The sequence below is a fragment of the Cyprinus carpio genome, chromosome B5 (genome assembly GCF_018340385.1).
Source record: "Cyprinus carpio isolate SPL01 chromosome B5, ASM1834038v1, whole genome shotgun sequence".
NCBI classification, from domain to species: Eukaryota; Metazoa; Chordata; class Actinopteri; order Cypriniformes; family Cyprinidae; genus Cyprinus; species Cyprinus carpio.
In genome coordinates this window covers 14,828,419-14,848,229 of record NC_056601.1, presented here as the reverse complement: position 1 = coordinate 14,848,229, position 19,811 = coordinate 14,828,419, and the positions used below count along the sequence as shown (strand labels likewise).

General features: G+C 37.3%; 1 protein-coding gene across 3 annotated transcripts; it reads left to right on the top strand.

Annotated features, from left to right (window-relative positions):
* Positions 1-622: 622 nt before the first annotated feature.
* Positions 623-19,587, top strand: LOC109070148 (transcription factor TFIIIB component B'' homolog). Of its 3 annotated transcripts, none has more exons than XM_042724571.1 (44): positions 623-754; positions 1,260-1,496; positions 2,248-2,812; positions 2,950-3,056; positions 3,336-3,392; positions 3,636-3,749; positions 4,325-4,455; positions 4,649-4,743; positions 4,875-4,929; positions 5,032-5,157; positions 5,291-5,539; positions 7,073-7,243; positions 7,366-7,441; positions 7,514-7,649; positions 8,127-8,200; positions 8,299-8,472; positions 8,568-8,814; positions 9,240-9,288; positions 9,844-9,986; positions 10,083-10,290; positions 10,412-10,581; positions 10,701-10,752; positions 10,891-10,968; positions 11,075-11,243; positions 11,342-11,487; positions 11,913-12,114; positions 12,222-12,321; positions 12,410-12,476; positions 12,886-13,063; positions 13,170-13,374; positions 13,471-13,812; positions 13,895-14,119; positions 14,319-14,418; positions 14,748-15,030; positions 15,102-15,438; positions 15,595-15,700; positions 15,815-15,944; positions 16,035-16,185; positions 16,283-16,388; positions 16,956-17,314; positions 17,639-17,723; positions 17,815-18,094; positions 18,207-18,401; positions 18,917-19,587. In XM_042724571.1, exons 2-44 carry the CDS (start codon positions 1,273-1,275, stop codon positions 19,029-19,031), a joined length of 7,182 nt encoding a protein of 2,393 aa, XP_042580505.1. In that variant the 5' UTR covers positions 623-754; positions 1,260-1,272; the 3' UTR covers positions 19,032-19,587. The 3 variants fall into 3 exon arrangements, with proteins under 3 accessions (XP_042580505.1, XP_042580503.1, XP_042580504.1); XM_042724569.1 differs by having other exon boundaries at positions 8,562-8,814; XM_042724570.1 differs by having other exon boundaries at positions 8,562-8,814; positions 18,207-18,402; positions 18,921-19,587.
* Positions 19,588-19,811: the final 224 nt, after the last annotated feature.

Below are 19,811 nucleotides of genomic sequence, written 5' to 3'. Positions count from 1 at the left end.
CATCTGGTTCCCTTGGTCTTCTCCCGATGGCCTTCTAGGAGACAAGGTCTTCCCTGGGGATCTGTCTCTGGGGCTCATCTAGTTGTCCTGGTCTCTGCTGAAATTCAGGGCTGTAGAGGTCTTCTAGGTGCTGATCCACTATCTGGATAGGTACTGGATCTGGTGGCTATGGTGACCTCGAAATAAGAAAGAAACAGATTACTTTTAGTGCAGATGCAATTCTTCTTACGAAATAATTCTTCTTACGATGTAATTTCTTCTTACAATGTAAATTTTTCTTATGATGTAAGAAGGATTTTCAGTTATCATAAAATGTTCTTTACAAAATTGGAGGAAAAAATATATATAAAAACATAAATTGTAGTTTTAATTTCATAGAATTGCATGTCAACGACGTGCCTTCCGACAGAGTGTTCTTTTTCTTCTTTAGGAGTTTTATGGCGGTTGGTCGACAGAGTGTTGCTCCCATAGACTGTAAAAAAAACACGTGTGTACTTTCAGTCATAGCTGACTTTCTGAAGCTGCTGGGTAATGTAGTTTTTAGCTGGAGGAACGCGGCAAAGTGAGTAACAGTAAAACTACAAAGACCCACAATGCCGTTCGCGGACTGAGAAGAGGTGTCAGCGTGGTTGTCAGACCGGCCGGTGCGCAGGGAAAGTTGCGGCAGGGAGCCATGTGACTAGCTTTAAAGGGATTTTACCACTTTAAATCGCGACAACCACATTGACAGGGTTACACGGTGATTTAAACTGAAGTAAGGCTTGATGCTTTTCTGTTGTTATTACACATTTACCGCTTTATCGCTTGTAATTCAGCATTTTGATTTCTGTCAGCGCAATGGGAAATCAGTGTGGGCACGCCACACACTGAGGCATGTGGGAGTCTGAGGCGTTTGTGTGTCCAATTTAAAATTATATTTCTTACAATTCAAAGATGCCCCTTTTATATTTTTAATCTCAACTACCGTTGGTGTTTTTAATTCACTCAGTCAACAAAATACATTACGCCTACAGGTAAAAATTACAGGAATTGGACAGTACTGTCCACAATATCATTTGAAATTTAGCTTAGCAGCCACGCGAGAAATGGCCACCACCAGACTGATGAAATCAGTCAGTCTTGACCACATGACACAACTGTAATCTATATCATATAGGGTTTGTATCGCTGTGACTGAGTGCAACTCAAATTCAGTCACGTGACACATCATCCTTATATAGACGTGTGTGTATGACATACATGACTTGATTTGACCACAGTTACTCGAAGAAGATGCGAAGAGCAAGAATTATTATTAAACCCAATGTCAGGCCAGGAGGTCGAGGTGTGGCACCCGCAGCTGAGGACAAGAGCTCCCAAGGGTCCACAGCTGTTGATGACACCCATCAAAAGCTGTCATCTTCTCCACAGTCTCAGCTGGAAGTCAAAGAGTCTGCTGTGGCGACAGGAGATGGAAATGTGCCCGGCTGTCCATCAGAGAAAGCATCACTGAACATGTAAGCACACCCTGACAGCACCCCCAGAATTTACTAAATAATATTTAATCTCCCTGGAACTATTTTTTTTTCTTTCTTTTTTTCAAATTGAACATTTATGATTAAGCATTCACTACCATTCAAACATTTGTGGAAATTAATACATTTATTTATGATCTTGAAGGAAACTAGTACTTTTATTCAGCAAATATGCATTAAAATGTTCGAACGTGAGAGTAAAGACACATAATATTAGGAAAAAAATCAGTTAAAATAAAGTTTGTTGAAATATTAAGTTACTAAAACACAACTGGAAAAAAAATAAGTGAAAGCTAAAGAAAAAAGAACAGAAAATAATAAGAATTAAAATAAAATTCAAGTTGAAATATAACAATAAAATCTCATTCAAAATATTATTTGATACTTGGTTTCATCATAGTCCTTGACTTATCTTTGTGTTTTTCTTATCATAAACATTAGATTTATCTCATTTTGTTTTCAATGTTCTTTTCTTTTTATCTTCTATTGCATTGCTGTTGCATATGAATGTGAACTTTGGTATTTCAGATTATATTTCCTGACTAGGTACTTGGGGGAGAAAAACTGTCAACCACAAAAATGAATATCAGTATTCATCTTCAGACTGCCTAAAGTATGTTAAAAGTTAGTTAAATGGCAGCTATACTTCAAAGTCTCATGTGATCAAACCTGAGATTGAGAAGCACTTCAAATCAAATGTGTTTTTTTTTTTTATTCTTTTTTCCATTGACAGTAATGATGGCGCGCCATCTAGTGTCAGCACACCTGCAACTACAGTACATCAGAGGAGGAGCAGATTCTCTGCCACACCAAACCTGGCCAGACCCAAAGTCTGTTCTGCTCCTCCATCCACTGGAAAGACTGTTTCTCTTCCAACAGAGCCATCCAAGATATCATCCCCTTTCCAGGCAGCCAAGTCTTTTCCTCAGTCTCCCATCCCAGTTGCTATCAGCAGAGATGATTCACAACACTCTACATTCTCAGATGCCACTACAGCAGCTAACTGCCCTCCATCCTCACCATGTCTTCCATCCACATTTGGCTGTCCAGAATCTCCATCATCAACACCGTCACAACAAGAGCCTTGCCGAACTCCCCAAAAAATCCCAAATGAGGATTTCAGGCCTCAAGAAGGAGCAACTCCAATGTCATGCACACTCTCACCGTATGTGAAACTGTCTCGTGTTGATGGACCAGACTCTCCTCTCAGGGATAAAATTTCTTCTGACAAGCGGCTGGTCTTGAGGGCCCTCAAACTGAAAGAACTGATGAAGCTGGAGAGGAAGAAAGAAAGAATGGTAAAGTCAACAAGAAAAATACCACTTTTTTTAAGCTTCTCACAACAGAGATATCTACTAAAATCTCAACAAATTTCCATTAAAAAGCAAGTACAAGTCGAAATTTAAAATCCTGTATGTAAACTTTGTTTTCAAAGGAGAAGAAGAGTAGACTGCATAAACGTGAGCATTGCATTGAGCCAGATCATGAAAAAATGACTTTAGCTGGCTTCATTTATTACCTGCCAGAGTCAAACCCTATGAAGTAAGTTTACTCTGATATAATACATCTTCAATGATATCTTTTACCCTCTTTTGGTTTCTTTTTGCATGTATGCTGTGTTTGAACTAACGATGGGCAATATATGTTTACAGCATTTATTAACCCGTTTGTTAATGTTAGTTAATATAAATGTTCATGTTAGTTTGCAGTGCACTAATGTTAACCAATAAAACACTTGATCTTACACCGAGAAGTAGAATTAGATGCAAAATAAGAGTTCACTGTTAGTTCATGCTTACTAATGATTGTTTACATCTCAAAGTCCTCCCTTTCCACAGAGGAGACTCAAACACAGACCACTGCTCCACCAACTCCCACGTAAGTGAAATTAGACCTATATTATTATTTTTATATGCATATGTGTCACATCAAAGGAATTGCTGTTTGTATTTGGGGTACTTCGTTTCATATTGTTATGTACACTGTTTTTGACACTCGGTGTAAAATTAATGACATTCAGGACTGCAGTTTTTCCTGCATTATAGACTAAATATTTGGATTGATTTGCATGCTGTTTAGAGCCATGTCTTTCAAGATAATGTTATTGTTTTTGTGTCTCAGGGTGCAGAAAAATATGGCAGAAGCAGACGAGGAGGAGGAAGATGCTGATGAGGAACTGCTTGTTCCCAAAGTCAAGGTGGCAGAAGATGGCTCACTGATTTTAGATGAAGAAAGGTGTGGTGGCCTGAAAGAATGTAAAATCCAGTTCCTAAAAAGGGAAACTTTCATCTCAGCATTATATTTGAATGTATTGATTTGAATTATTGATTTATTTAGTTCAGTTATTTAGCTAGATTTTTGGAAGTGCTTGCTTTCATTTCCCCTACTGCTTCTCAGATGTGCTCCCAAACTTTGACCTTACTAATTAAACTTGTTAGTCCTGTCAAACCTTATTAATTAATGCAATTTCATTTTACACCAATTTTAGTCAAAACATTAGTCATTTTGTTGTTTTTGTCATTTTATTTATTTTTTACACATATCTATATTGTTTTTATTAAGTTTTAGTTGTTATAATACTTCTGACTGGGAAACTAACTGAAATAAGTTTTTCTTTAATATATTTTATTTCGGTTAATGTTTATCTTATTTCAAGTTGTTTGTTAAGGTGTTTTGTTTTGTTATGTGTAATGATGCATAACACGTTATAGATTTAAAGATGTCATTTAGCACAGCCCATAACATTGTATTTCATCTTATGTAATGCATAATTTTCATTAATTACTGATAAATTGCAGTGTTGTGTTCAGTTTGACAGTGCGCGTGCAAAGGACGTCGGATACAGTTGTGGAGAATGCAAATCCACTGTTTGAGCGAGGCTCTACTACAACATACACAAGTTTCAGGAAAAAATGCCATGTGAAAAATTGGTCTATCAGAGGTACGAACACTAAATGTTACAGCTGTTGGTTTTTAATTGTGTAGAAACATGAGATTTGATGTTTGCGTACTTGTTGAGCATAAAAATAGGTTGAATGTTAAATGAGCTGTACTTTTTATTGGCTTATTCCTTCCCTGTTATGTGAAGAAACACATTAAGAGCATCTTGAAATTTTAGTGCGTGTGTGTTTCAGAAACGGATATGTTCTATTTGGCCATTAGTATGGTGGGAACAGACTTCTCCATGATTGCTCAGCTGTTGACTCACCGTAGCAGAGCAGAAATTAAGGTACATGCCTTAATTATAACAAACATACTTATACCATTGACTGACCCTGAGGATAAATGTGTTCATTTAAATTTGATCACATTAGGTCTTAGAATTTATCTGTGAGCTTTTGTCTTTCCCCTGTTTTATAGAATAAATTTAGGAAGGAGGAGAAAACAAATTCATGGCGAGTGGATAAAGCTTTCAGTGAGTTGTTTTGTTTTTGTTTTGCTTTGTATCCGTCTGCCTGTCTATTGTATTGTTAAAAATCTACTGTACAGTCCTTGCTCTGACATTTTGACTATTTAGGAAATAAGCAACCATATGACAGCGAGCTTTTCAGTTTCCTGCTCAAAAGGATCTTGGCCAAAGACAAACAAAAAGGCAAATCCATAAAACTGGTTGTGAAATCCAGTAAAGCAAAGAAAAGCAAAGGTAATGTGCTCAAGAACTGCAGTGTCAGATCTCAGAACCCACTGTACTACACTGTCCTACTGTATTGTTTGTGTCATTGTTTTTTTTATTTTTATTTTATTTTTACTCTAAACCCTTCTCTTCTCTCACCCAGGTGGTAAAAAATCCAAACAGCTTGAGGACAAGGACTTAATTAATGATGATGAAGATGATGAATTGTGCAGTGTGGACAGTGTCTGTTTTGATTTAGAAAAGGAGAATGAGGACAGCAGTGATATGAATGAAGCGGATGTGTTGTCAAGTACAAGCAAGAAGCGTAAACGCACAAAAGACACTGAGCCAAAAGTGTTGTCATGTGAGAAAGCGTGCAAGCAAAGGAAGAAAAACAAGACACCGAAAAAAGGTTTCACACTATGTGTTTGGCAATATGTTATACATGATTACTCGTAATTGCAATTCAGATTTGTCCATTCTCACTGTCGCTTTGTAGAGCATGGTACAAAACCCACACAGTGTCTGAACATAATAGGTTCCTGTATTAATAAGCAGCTGAATAACAGTTAGATCGGCTTCTCATTTCAGGCTAATGCTTTATGGAAGCTGAAGATAATGATCTTGTGTGTATGGACAATGAAGATCAGTCATGTATGTCCGTATAAAAAAAGAAATGCAAACAATCAAAAAAGAGTGACCAGGGGCCTGTACCATGATGGTAGCTGAACAAATTCAGAGTTACAGGATTAGTTTCGAGTTGACAAAACCAAGCCTCTCCAATCTGGCTTTGTTGGTGCCATGATGCTGATCATCAACTTTCTTTGTCAACTAAGGCTTTGATCCTGAGTTTGTAGAGCGCGTACACATGAATGTGTGACATCACTGGCGAACAGTCAATCATAAGCCTTGCAACACAAAGCAAGTTTTATTTACTTCTCGTGAGAGACCCAGCGTGATTCAAAACTAAAGGTTAAAGGTTTTGCTAAAGGTTAAGAGATTGAAAAATATGACAAATTTAAATGTCGTGAAACATGAAAGAGGACAAATAAAAGAAATTATCTTGCTCTATCAGTGAATTCACAAGTGAAACTTAAGTTAGTTTATACATTTGAAAATATATAGCCATAGAGATAGAGAGACTCGAACGTAAGGACATGTAGTCATTTTTAAAATAGTGTTATCTATTGAAACTACAGCTCATTTATATCACATGATCTGTATACATTAATATTCATAAATGATTTATAATAACTGTTAAAATAAAATTGCTTGTGTGCAATGGATTAATAATAATATGAATCATATAATAATTATATAAATCATATAAAATAACTCTTAAGTAATTATCACTAAACCCAGACATTGTGTGTGTGTGTGTGTGTGTGTTTTAGTATTTGTGACCTTTAATTTGGAGCAAGAGAAGCTGGGGGAGTGACTTTTTGTGTCAGTCATGTGTCACTTTGCTCACATCTGATTGGTCCAATTCTAGTTTGAGACGTCTTACACAAAACAAAACCTTCCCTGGAGCAGGTTAACTGTGGAGTTAAGTTACTATGGCAATGAATGTCGCTAAAAGCCAAGCCACTTTCATGGTACCTAAAACCCGTGATTGGTGCAAACTAAACTGAAACTTACCTGCCTAGCCAGCTAATCCGGCTTCATGGTACAGGCCCCAGGAGAGAGAATAAGTGAAAACAGAAGAAAAACAGAAGATTAAAAAGACACATAAAGGTTTCTACTAAAAATTCACTTGGCAGATTTACACTGCTGTTTCCAGTGATAGCAAAGCTGAATTTTCTGCAGACATTAATCTAGTCACATGTGATCAGTGTAATTCTTTAAATCCTTGCTGAATAGAGTATTCATAAAAAATTACAAATCTTACCCCAAACCTTTGAAATGCAGTGTGCATGTTTAAAATATACTTTTTGTTAACTTCCAGTACTGAATGAAGAATCTGCTGATGGAGAAAATGGCACAGTGAATGACGAGTGTAATGAGGCTTCTGGCATCCAAACTAAAAAACAGAAATGCTCCAAAAAGTGCAAGAAGGAAGAACAGGAACTTACAAAATGTAAACGGAAGACTAAAAAGAGCAAAAAATCACAGCAAGGTAGTGGATTTTTTTTTTTTTGGAGGAGGATTTTACAATGCATTACAATTGATTTTTCAAAGTGCTCACTGAAAATGTATGTTTGTTTTGTAAAATTCATCTGATTTTTATGTTCTACACAGAGTGTACTGGATCTGAGCTGGGTGCTGACTGTAGTGAAGTCCTCTTAACAGACCCCGGTGCTGAAGATGATCATGGGTATGTAAAATTTTTACCAAAGTCAGAGATTTTCTTTCAGCAGTGCTCTAATTGCAAATCTTTATTACATAGCTCCTCCAAACATTCAAAAAGGCTCAATTTGGCAAAAAGAAAAGCCAAAAAATGTTCAGAGCCAAAAGCAACAGTAGAGATTGAGGATACAGCAGAAGAATGTCAAGATAAGAGCTGCAGCGGAGCAGAGAATGAGGTATGTTTTCACACATCTGAGTTTGATTCCACACCTGCCTAGCCTCTTTTTTGTTTGTTTACCACAGTATATAGATAACCACCCAGGATAAAATAATGTTTTAAAGGGATAGTTCATCCAGAAATGAAAATTGTCAGCATTTACTCACTATCGTGTCACTCCAAGCCTTTATAAATATCTTTTGTGGAACGCAAAAGAAGATATTTTAAAGAATGTTGACATTAATTGAGACATTTCTGAAAATACCTTCTGTGTTCCACTGAAGAAAGTCATACAGGTTTGGGATGACAAGCTTTTGGTGAAATATCCCTTTTTTTGCATTGATCATACTGCTTTTTCATCTACCAGACCATTTTTTAAAACAATTTTTTACATTGAACAAACTCAAAGACACCAGTGTGTTTCATTAGTGAAAACTTCAGGTAATATTAATTGGGATAATCCTGAAACATTCTTTTTTTTTTTTGATCGTTATAGTTGAGGATCATCCGTCTTGCAGAGAAACAGCTGCAGAATCAGCCGGTAGTTGTTCTGGAAAGAACTCCTTCAAGGTAAATTGATTCATTCTTTCCGCACTCACAGTACTACACAGTGATCTTTTGAAAAAAAATTCATTCTTTCAGATGTTATAAATTAAATCACATCACAGGCTAAAAGGTTCACACAGCTCATCTGAAAGCCAAGACCAACCACAGTCCTCCCAGAGCCCGCAGCATTCTCCTGGACGGCTGATGAGAGCAGAAAAGGTCAAACGCAATCTGACTGCCTCCGGTGATGGTAGTGAAGTCTCGAAAGCAGGCCCCGGTGTTAAAGAGGATCAAGGGTATGCAAAATTATCTTCTTAAGATCAGGGTATGGGATTTTCTTTCAGTAGTCCTCTAATTACAAATCTTCATCAATTGCCTCATAAAGTGTCAGGGTGAAGCTCATTCCAGAGAGCTCAACTAAGGAGCAGATTTCACAAAGCTCCTCCAAACATTCTCCTGGGCGGCAGACGAGAGCAGACAAGGTCAAGCACAATCTGACTGCTTCAGAAGGGGATCAGATAGACCAGTGTCATACTGGCTCACATCCATCACCAGAGGATGTGAGCAGCACTACCATGCTGAATCAACTGGGCATCCAGGACTCTAAAGAGATGGAGGATGATCAACGCATGGAGGAGGTGAATCAAATAGCTCTAATTGCATGTGCTCAACTTTCCTACAATACTGAAAAAAAAGAGAAGCTTTGAATTTGTGTAGTGTGACATGGATCTGTTTTATCCAACATTAACATAACAGAGTGCTAGAAATCACTAAAGTATAAAGGTGTTGTCTCTTTAGTGCTCTGTAATGTTTTTTAAAGCTACTGTATGATCATTATACTGTATGTATAGATTTATGATTGTAGTGCATTGTACTTCAGTGAAACCGATGAGGTTTTTGTTGTACAGTATTTTGATGTGGAATATTATTTTACAGATTTTTTAAATATGTCACTATTATGATCAGGGTTTGAATGTAAACAGACCAACAGAAAGACTTAACTACTCATTTTAGATAATACACATCTGTATAGTTGAGACCAATTACCTTTTTTTCTTTTTAGGATTTAAATTTACATCGTTTAGAGTTTTTAACTCCATCTGAAGTAAATTGTGAGTATGCTTTCATATTGATGTTTTGATATTCATATCATCGTAGTAAAACCAGTTAGACAAAGTGAGCACTTGTGTGTTGTTGAAATTTGTACTCAAGCTTACTTTAGTGTGAAATAACTGTTGTCTGTGATTACTCCAATCTTCAGTGTTACATGATTCTTCAGAAATCATTCTAACATGCTGATTTGGAGAGCAAGAAACATTTCTTGTTGTTATCAGCTGTGCTCCTTAACATTTTATGGAAACTGTGATACTTTTTTTTTTAGGATTCTTTGATGAATAGAAAGTTTGAAGAACAGCATTTATTTGAAATAGAAACCTTTTGAAACATTATAAATGTCTTTACCATCACTTTTCATGAATTTAATCCATCCTTGCTGAGTAACAGACAGTACAAACTTTTGAATGGTAATGTAAATGAATGCAAATGGATGAAATTACCAAGAGTCTATTTCTAGGCTTTATCTAATCTCAAACACAAATCTGTTGTTGAGGTGCAACGCATATTACCAGTTGAAAATGGCTGTAATGCTGCTTTTAATATCCTCTTAGGTCAGACATTACTGAGAAGAGCAGTTGTGTTGGTGTCTAATGACGAAGTGAAGCACTACCTCAGGAGTCAAGCACAAACCACTGCAGAGGAATCAACAACCTCTGAGAGTCCGCAGGACACAGCACCTGCCAGAGGCCATCATGTCAGTACTGGAGGAGTTTGTTCTTTGTGTGATCTGTTAATGCTTGCGCATTGCTCATGTAGTAATCATTACAGTGACTGTTGATGTGATTTGCAGGTGGGAGAGCATAGGGATGGTCTTGATGAGCACGGCTCCTCTAGTGGTGTTCTGGAAGAGAGGGTCTCTCAAGATCCAGATGTGAAGGAAACCGACACTGCCTCTGTTTCTGCCCAACTAAGCATTGCTGAAAAAAGGAGAAGGTTTTCCAAGCCCAAACCCAGTCTGAGCCGGGCAGCACAGTCCATCCGCAGACCTCTGAATGAAAGTGAGCTTGAGATTCATATAAACCATGAGCTAAGAAGACTATCCAGTGGCCTGTGTAAAGTGTATAATGCTGTGTGTTGTTTTCTGTTCTAATCAAAGGCATGTGTTCTTTCTAAATCCAGATACCCAGTCTTTCAAACATGAATCAGTGCTGCTGCAATGTAGCATTCCTGTGGAAGTCCAAGTGAAGATTGCTCCAAATGAATGCCTTGTTGAAGAGCACAGGGACCGTCCTGAGGAAGAGCTTACATGTTGTGTTACTCCAGAAGTGAGCGGCCCTCAGGATGTGAAGGTGAGGGATCTTGTAAAAGGAGTGCCTTGAGTGTGTGTTCTGATGATGTGATGGAAAACCAAACATACATCTGACTTGAAGTGAGTTTTCTCTTCTTTAATGCCTTTTTGTATGTCCAGGATGATGAAGCAGAAAGCACAGTAGATGATCTTCCTTCCTTGACATCAGTTGGTAAGATTAAAAGGATTTTTTTAAATATATATTTGGTTGTCTTTCCTTCCGTCCATCTTTCCTGTCTCTCTGTCTTTGTTTTTTTTTCTTTCAACTCATTTTAATTTTACGTATTTGTCTCTGTAACGCTTCCAATAGTGAGTAAGACAGAGGACCCGGAGATCGAACTCTTTCTTGAGAGGCCTCTGGTTCCTGACACCACACCGTCAGACAAAGGTACAACAGAAGACTTTTTTCAGAAATCAAAAACCCACAATTAAAGTGCTTAACTTGGTTTGCAGCAGATCCAAAAAAAAAAGTTAAAAGACACTGACCTTTACAGATGTGCCTGAAAGAAGAAGAGAATTTGAAAGGTCTCCATCTCGGACGTCTGAGAATGAAGATCGAATTACTGATCAGGAGGAACAGGATTCAGAGGCTGTTGAGTCTGAAGTCACAGACACTATGATCGAGGAACCTCAGACAGAGCAGAAGAGGATTATTCCAGTCAGGTGTGCAGTGGCAGATGAATCAATAGATTGCTCAAATTAAAAGCGTTTGTCTTGACTGTTTTTAACAATGCCTTTGCTCTGTGGTGTCATCTGTACAGCTGTTCTGCTGATGGTTCCTCAGTTTATGCTCAGGGCAGTATTGCCCCAGAGAGACACGGTCAGTTTGATGAGCAAACACCCACCAAGCTGGAAGGGGCATCTCTAGTCATGATAAACCTTCAACAGACCTCAGAGCCTAATGAAGGTGGGGTTCATGTTATTCAGATTGAGAATATTGCTTTAAATGTCACTAGTGTTGCTGCCAATGATTGGGACATGACATCTTCATGGGGGAAGTCGTGGCCTAACGGTTAGAGTCTTGGACTTGGAAGATTGTGAGTTCGAGTCTCGGGTCGGCAGGAATTGTAGGTGGGGGGAGTGAATGTACAGCGCTCTCTCCACCTTCGATACCACAACTGAGGTGCCCTTGAGCAAGGCACAGAACCCCCAACTTCTCCCCGGGCGCCGCAGCATAAATGGCTGCCCACTGCTCCGGGTGTGTGTTCACGGTGTGTGTGTTCACTGCTGTGTGTGTGCACTTTGGATGGGTTAAATGCAGAGCACGAATTCCGAGTATGGGTCAGCATACTTGGTTGTATGTCACGTCACTTTCACTTTCACTTCATTTAGATCCTGCTGAGAAGCCTGAACATAAGAGTCCTGTTAAAGCCAAGCATAGTGATTTGGATCATGACAAAGAGAAGATCTCCAGAGAAGATAAGCTTCTGTCATCTGAAGGAACTTTACAGGAACATAAACAGGATGAGGATCTCCTGTCCCCTTTTTCTGATCCTCCAAACGAACCTGCAAGCAACATGTCTGATATGGACATGTATGTAAAATGTAGCTTTTTTTAGCAGCTTTAATTAATAATAGTTTCTAATAATTTATATAGTCTTATTAAATTAAGGTTATTATGTTGTTTAAATGTTGCTTTAGGATGCAGTTTAGTGAGTCTGCAGCTGAAGACGTTCAAATACCAGACGAGCAGGATTCAGAAAATCAGGACGGCACAGAGGAGCCATCAGAAGCTTCTGAGGTAGAGTCCTGAAAAACAATACCTTGTGTATTCTGTGTTTGCTGAATGGAATAAACAACTTTTGAATTAATGATTTTTTTTCTGGCAGGAATGCAGTGCCTCTCTCAATGAAAATGCAAAATCTGAAATTTCAGATTCAGCTGGAGTGGATACAGGTGCAGCTGGTAGTGATGACATGAACACATGATCCAGAGAAATTTAAATACTATAGAAAATTTCTATAAATACAATATTGTAAATGTACTGTGCTGTCATTACTGTTTAAAGGTTTTGGGTTGGTAAGATTTTTTTTTTTTTTTTTTTTTTTAAGAAGTCTCTTAAGCTCACAAAGGCTGCATTTATTTGTTATTAGAATTCTAATATGCTGATTTGGTGATCCAGTAACATTTCTTATTACTATTATTAATTTTAGTTGTGCTGCTTTTATATTTTTTGTGGAAACTGCTATACATTTTTTTTCAAGATACTTTGTATTTATTTAAAAAAATCTTTCTTTAAAATCTGACACTAAACTTTGAATGGTAGTGTATATTATTGTTTTAACAATTTCCTTCCTTGTCACAGATAAACATTCTGAGGAGGAGCCCACATTTATTTTAACTCTATATGAGATTCCAGTCTCTGAGTCTGCCTTTGGGCAGCAGGACACTCCCCCTTATGAACTGCAGCCAGCACAAGTCCAGACACCCTTGCTGTTCTCAAGCAGTTCACATTCTCATTACTTCACATTAGAGCCTTCCAGGTACATTTCTCTTCCAGTCTAGATTTAATTAGGTAACATTTTACACAGTAAAAAACAAAATCCTTGATCATCCATTCCTTTCATCCTTGATGACCTTGTTTTGCAGTGCATCTCCGAACATGGCGTCTGAAGAGACCAGTAATCTATATAAAAGTAGTTCTCGCAAGGTGGTGGATGACTCCCTGGATCCTCTTTCAAAGGAAGCAGCAGATGATGCTAGTACACAATTGATATCCTCACTGGAAAGCAGTTGTGATGATGTGAACTCTTTAATTAGTCCACTCGGGATGTTCTCTTGTAATTCTGCCACGGTATGATGTAGTACTCCCTTTTGTTATCATAATTTGCAGAGTGTTTATATTTTGTAGCAGCTTTGGAAATTAAAATGTTTTCTCTTTTGGTAAAAGCCAACACATGTGCTGAAATTGGATGAGATCCTGACAGAATCCCCAGAAACTAAAGCACCTTCTCAGAGGAGATGTAGATGTCAGAATTTACCAACATCTCAAACCACAGCACAAACTGAGATTGAGACCAACCAGAAACTATCTGTGCAGGAAACAATTGGTCCTGAAAGCCACTCAAGCCTTGAAGACAGTGAGAGGGAAGCCCGTCCTGGGCCTGATGGCATGATATCAACAGCCATTGTTCCAGGGTCTGAAGATATGAGAGATGAGAGTCACCTGAAGTGGGAATGTCCTCTCAGAACAGAACTCCAGAGGAATGAGGACTCTGTTGTTGACCCTCCAGTGAGTCAGAGGCTGTTCTCTGTTGAAACAGACCAGTTTTTTTCTGTATAAATCAGTCATTCACGTAAGTGTTTCTTCACAGGTACACAGTACATTCATAAAGGAGTCTGAGGGGAACAACGAAGCTGGTTATGAGGGTATTTCACACATAGTGTTGGCTGATGCCTTCGTACTCTCATCAGAAGAAATGAAGGATGTTTTTAATAAGGAAAAAGAAAGCCCTTATGATAGTGAGCTCCAAATACCTGAGGGCTTATCTGTATGTCTGACAGAGAGTGAGAAATCTGTTCATTCAGTTATTGACCAAGTAAGTGTTTTTGTTTATATCCAAACAAAACATTAGTCCTCAATGTTATGAAATTGCCTGACGAGTGGTCCATTTCCCAGAAATAAAGCTCAATAAGTATTTATCTACTTTTTTAATCTCCTTGAAGTTCATTTTTTACTTAATGTTTCAAGCTCACTTGGAACACATCACATGAGTTTATTAGTACTTATGTCCACAGGAGGAAATAATGGCAGATATTTCTAAAAATCCTGATACTTGCAGAGAGAGATGTGTGTCATCATCTGCATTTCAAGAGAAGACTATGCCCTCTAGGAGAGGTAATGATATTAATGTCCCTTTAACTGACTTATTTTATCTGTTTAAAGGGATACTCTCCCAACAATTAAAATAGTCATCATTTACTCGCCCTCATGTAATTACAAACCCATGAGACTTTTTGTTGAGAGATTTTGAGATATTTTTAAGTGGTTTAATCCAAGTCTTAAGAAAAGACACCATATATAATTTTGGCTTTTATTGATCAACATACATGCATACATAAAGCACATCATGGATAAATGGAAGCACACTTACTTGCTTGACACTTGAGAACTAACCAGTTATTATTTATTTTACTTTTAATAACCTTTATTTCCTTGTTCTCTAGGCAAGTTGCAAGTGAAGCCTAAAATCCCCAAAACAACATCTACTGAAGACGATTGCTCTAGACAGAAGCTATCTGACTTTGGGTATAATGATCCAGCCACAACTCAAATAATTTCACCAGAACCTCTGATTAAAGAAGAATCCAGTAAAGTGGAACAGAGATCCGAGCAAGAAGTTTTCTCTGATATTCCAAAGGAGGAATTAGACGGAGAGCCTGCTGGGATTGCTTCATCCTCACAACTTCAACAGCTTATACCATTCAGCACTGTAAAATCAACAGCATGGTAAGAAACATATAATTTAATAAATATCCTTAAATCTGTGTACAATTATTATAGGCAACTTTCTGTCATAGCACTGAATTGCATCCAGTGGAACTGAAAACAGAGGGTAGGCATGAGGATGCGTCACATGTGGTGTTGCCTGATATATTGGTGCCGGTTTCTGCTGAAATGGAAAATGGTGATCATATGGCGAGTGGAAGTTCTGTCCAAAGCAGTCTCCAAATGGGTGAAGAGAGCCAGCAGGTTGTCGCTGCAGAAGCAGACCAGGAGGTGCTTTCGCATGAGGGTGTTTCACACATGCTGCTGACTGATATGTTGATCCCCGTCTGTGAGAAAATGGAAGATGATTTAAACAAGGAACGGACAACAGCTGGAGAGAAAAGCCCTCATGAGGAAGGAAGATCTCAGGTTAGTTAGCTGAATGGCATAATGAGTAAGGAGTACTGGCAGATTTTTATTGGTATTGGTCAATATTGAATATTTAAATGTAAATTTTTATTTCAAATTGGCAAAAATTGTAATACCCATAATTCATTTGACTTTTATTTGAAATCTATACTACAGGTGAGAGAGGATCCAGATACCGCAGACCTGTTCTGTCAAGTGTCACAATCATCAAATGTGGGACCATCAGTATCACCCAAGAGGAAAAGACCCACTCGAAAGAAAAGTGATGAAACGCTTTCAAAACTTTCCTCAACACACGGTTTAGTTTCTGTAACAATTTGATGAATTTTCTTTGAGTAACATTTTTGATTCTTTTTTTATGCCCCTTGCTTTTAAGGCAAGTTATTGGTAAAGATGACGTTTCCCAAAAGAAAGACTGGAGATTCCCCTAAGAGTGGCGAGCAATCACAAACCGTTCCTCTGTCAATCTTAATCTCGGAGTCAACACAGTGCAGTGCTGAGACATGGTATGAGTGACTTTATTCTCTGATCTATACATTTCACATTTTCACCAAAATATCAGATTACTTATTAATGGGTTGGTCTTTCTGTGATAGTGCTCACTTCCTGCCCACTGGCTCGGAGAACCATGAGGAAGCATCTGGGGGAGGTTCACACATTGTGCTGTCTGATATTTTGGTGCCTGTATTGGATGAGACCGCTGAATGCAGCCATCACAAAGACCCCTTATCTGCTGGTCTTCAAGAAGTATGTTTCTGTATTTTGACAGGTCATTGATCGCTTGAGTACTCATTAATCCTAACAAAAAATTCAGCAAAAATATAAATTGTTTTACCTGCCACAGGTTGAGAAGTCAACAGATATTGAGAGACCAACAAATACTGAAATGGAAGAGATGACCTCAAGTCAATCTGTGGCAGTGGAATGGAAAACACCTTGCTGTAGAAGAGGTAAGATTGTATAAAATAATAATATAAAGCAAAATAATTGTCACACTTTATTTTAAGGTCAATTCCCGCTAACAAACCATTAACTATGACTTTTGCTTCAATAAACTCCTAATTTGCTGCTTAATAATAGTTAGTAAGGTTGTTAAGTTAAGGTATTTTGTAGGATTTAGGATGTTGAATATGATCATGCAGAATATGTGCTTATAAGTATTAATAAATACCCAATATGTTAATAATACGCATGCTAATAAGAAACGTTATAGTGAGAATTGGTCCCTATACTAAAGTGTTAGCTATATATATATATATTTTTTTTAACCGTGAAACATAGCTAACTCCCCCATAATAGCAGCTTAAGTTAAAAATGAAACCAATTAAAAATCATTTTTGCCCTTTCATTGGGAGCGACAGATCCAGAAAAAAACTCTAAATCATGATTTTTTTTTAACATGTAATTTTTTTCCATCAAATTTAAGCATTTATTAACACACATTTATTATTTAAACAGATGATTCTGGATATGCTTCTAATTTCATGCTTTCAATCAATATTGAATCTATTTTTCAGGCACACTGCGTCCAATGCCTAAACTGTCAAAAAGAAAAGATGATCCTTCAGAAAATGACCTCGGTCAGCCCAGCTCTACACAGACCTCTTTAGCTACACCTCAGCAGTCCCTGGACCCTCAAGCTGCGGAATGGTCTCTCAGAAGCAATATGCTGCCCGTGGACTCAGATGAGATGGAGAACTGGTGTGAAGGAGTTTCCCACATGTTGCTGTCAGATGCATTTGTGCCCGTTTCTGAAGAGACTGGAGAGAACAGCACAGAGCTAAAAGTGTTTGTCTTAAGCAGTCCTCATAAGCATGAGCAAACCACGCTTAGTCCGACAAAGAGTGAGGAGACAACCTCTGAAATTTCAAGTGATGTATGTTATTTTAAGCAGCATTTAGCTGCAGTTCATAACAATTGATTTTATATGGATAAGTCTCATGAAGAAGTGTCTAGATCACATTTTATATTAAAAAAAAAAGCCTTTCTTCAAAAATATGTTAAATAATTAAAATGATTTAAAAAATAATAAAATACAATTATTTATTAAAAAATATATAAAGAGGGAATAAAATTAACAAAATATTTATTTATTAATTTTTGGAGTGAAATGTGACCTGGACAGGTTTTTCGAGATTAATCTACTGTATATAAAACTTTAAACAAGGTGCAAATGACAATGCAAAAACCTGTTTTATAGGTACACCAATTAGACACTACTTCTGACATGAGAAAATCAAATGAGAGTCTGCCAGCATCACAAGCAAAAAAATCACCAGCAAGAAGTTAGTCATTCCTCATCTCAGACTGTTATTAATCTTTGTCTCCATTATTTTTTGTATTACTGATTTATTTTTTCTGATTTCTCTCAAAAAGGTACATTTCAGATGACACTAAGGTCACCTGAAAGACGCCTTAAAGATCAGCCTTGTATGCTGAAGTCAACCCAAGCTGACCCAACAGCACCTCAGCGAACTCCGACATCAAAAGTGCAAGAGTCCATGGGAACTCCAACAAGACAACAAACAGAAGAGATCTCAAGTGCATGCTGGGTACAGTTAGAAAGGTTATCTGTAGAGGAAATCTGCAGTGCTCAAAGTGTCCTGCAACCAAAGCACCACAGCACACCTGTCACTGTAAAACCCACTTCTAGAGGGTAATGATGTTTTCCATTTCATGCCAATGACATAGTATGTAATTCTTTTCAGATTGTCGAAATTAGAATATTTCGTGCTGTTCACAGTAAAAACATCTGTTTGTATTCTTAGGAATGAGATGGACAAGGCATCTCTGGCTTTGCATGGAAGCAGAAGCTCTGGTTTAGGATCACCCATGCCGCCAGGTTACTCGCCAAGGGTTGTCCTTCATCGTATACCATTAAAAGCTACTGATGAGAACATTTCTACACATACTTCGTCCCCAGCTAGAGTGTCCACCACACCCTCCCGAACACAGGCTCATCAGGTACATGCTGTCATCTATCATCAAATCATTGCATTATTTACATTATTTGTGTGCTTGGAGTGGAGAACAAGTCATGTGTTGAGTAGGTATGGTTTGTTTGTATAGATAGTAGTTTGTTTTTTGTGTGGGTATTATTTATTTTTTTTTCTTTTATGCCAAAAATCATTAGGGTATTAAGTAAAGATTATGTTCCATGAAGATATTTTGTAAATTTCCTACTGCTCAAAATGTAATTTTTGATTAGTAATATGCATTAAGAACTTCATTTGGACAACTTTAAATGTAATTTGCTTAGCACTCTCAGATTCCAGATTTTCAAATAGTTGCCAAATATTGTCCTATCCTTACAAACCATACATTATTGGAAAGCTTAACTTTTCAGCTTTCAGATTATGTATAAATCTCAATTTCCAAAAATTGACCCTTATGACTACGGTCACATTTGACTTCTTAGCTTTAAATCGATGACCATCTTTATATTAGTAGTTTTCATTAATGCTACATCCTCTGTTGTGCAGTCTCCTCAAAACAGCCCTCCCGTCTCCAGTTTGGATGCTGATGAGACTCCTGATCAAGTGTCCCACATCTTACTGCATGACATCTTCACTGAAGTTGTGGATCTGGATTGACTTTCATTTGGATTGTTTTGGTTCAGTTTCACTGCTGCTATTCCAGTTCATTGCACTTACTGGACGATGTGTAACACTGTTACACTGCTAATTTTAGACCTGTTAGTAATTGTAATATAGTTCCTCTAATTAAATTTTGTTCATGAAGGGAACATTTATAAATATTATATACATTACTGTTATGAGGCCTTTGCCCTTCTTTGGTGATGAGCCATGCGGTGATACAGGTTAAGTCACAGCTCTGTTATTTATTTCTATTTATTTAACGCTGAACATCGAAACACTTTTATCAGTGTGTTTTTACTGAGTGATCTTGTTTTGTTCTGTGCAAATATATTTGTTTTTATGGTTACTGTATGTTACTTTCATTTGTTTTTCTTTCTGAGGGCAAAGCCCTTTTTGTGGGTTATAATACCTTTCTCCAGTGAGAATATATTATAAAGAATGTTTATGAATAATTAGATATTGTTAGTTGTATTTGCAATTTGTGGTACAGTCTGGATATTACAGCACTGGAGAAATTATAAGTAAATAAATGAATAATCACTTTCTCCAACCTATTTTTTTTTTAAGATGGAATTTCTTTCTCAGAAAATACTGTGCACTTAAATAGGAAAATGTAAATGACCAAAAAAGAAGAAAAGAGAGAGATTTAAATTGAACACATTTTTCCAACTACTGTGTGTTACCCGGTTATTGTTGATTTTTTTTTTTTTTTTTTTCAAATGATGGACAGTTTTGTAAAAATCAAATATTTATTAAAACCGTAATGGTGGTTTT

Excerpts from the sequence above, each read along its gene's own strand:
- LOC109070148 (XM_042724569.1), top strand. The coding sequence starts at position 1,273 with ATGCGAAGAGCAAGAATTATTATTAAACCCAATGTCAGGCCAGGAGGT. Across the intron at positions 8,473-8,561 it reads GGTGTTAAAGAGGATCAAGG|TGTCAGGGTGAAGCTCATTC; the intron begins GTATGCAAAATT and ends TGCCTCATAAAG. Across the intron at positions 12,477-12,885 it reads TTCAGCTGGAGTGGATACAG|ATAAACATTCTGAGGAGGAG; the intron begins GTGCAGCTGGTA and ends TCCTTGTCACAG.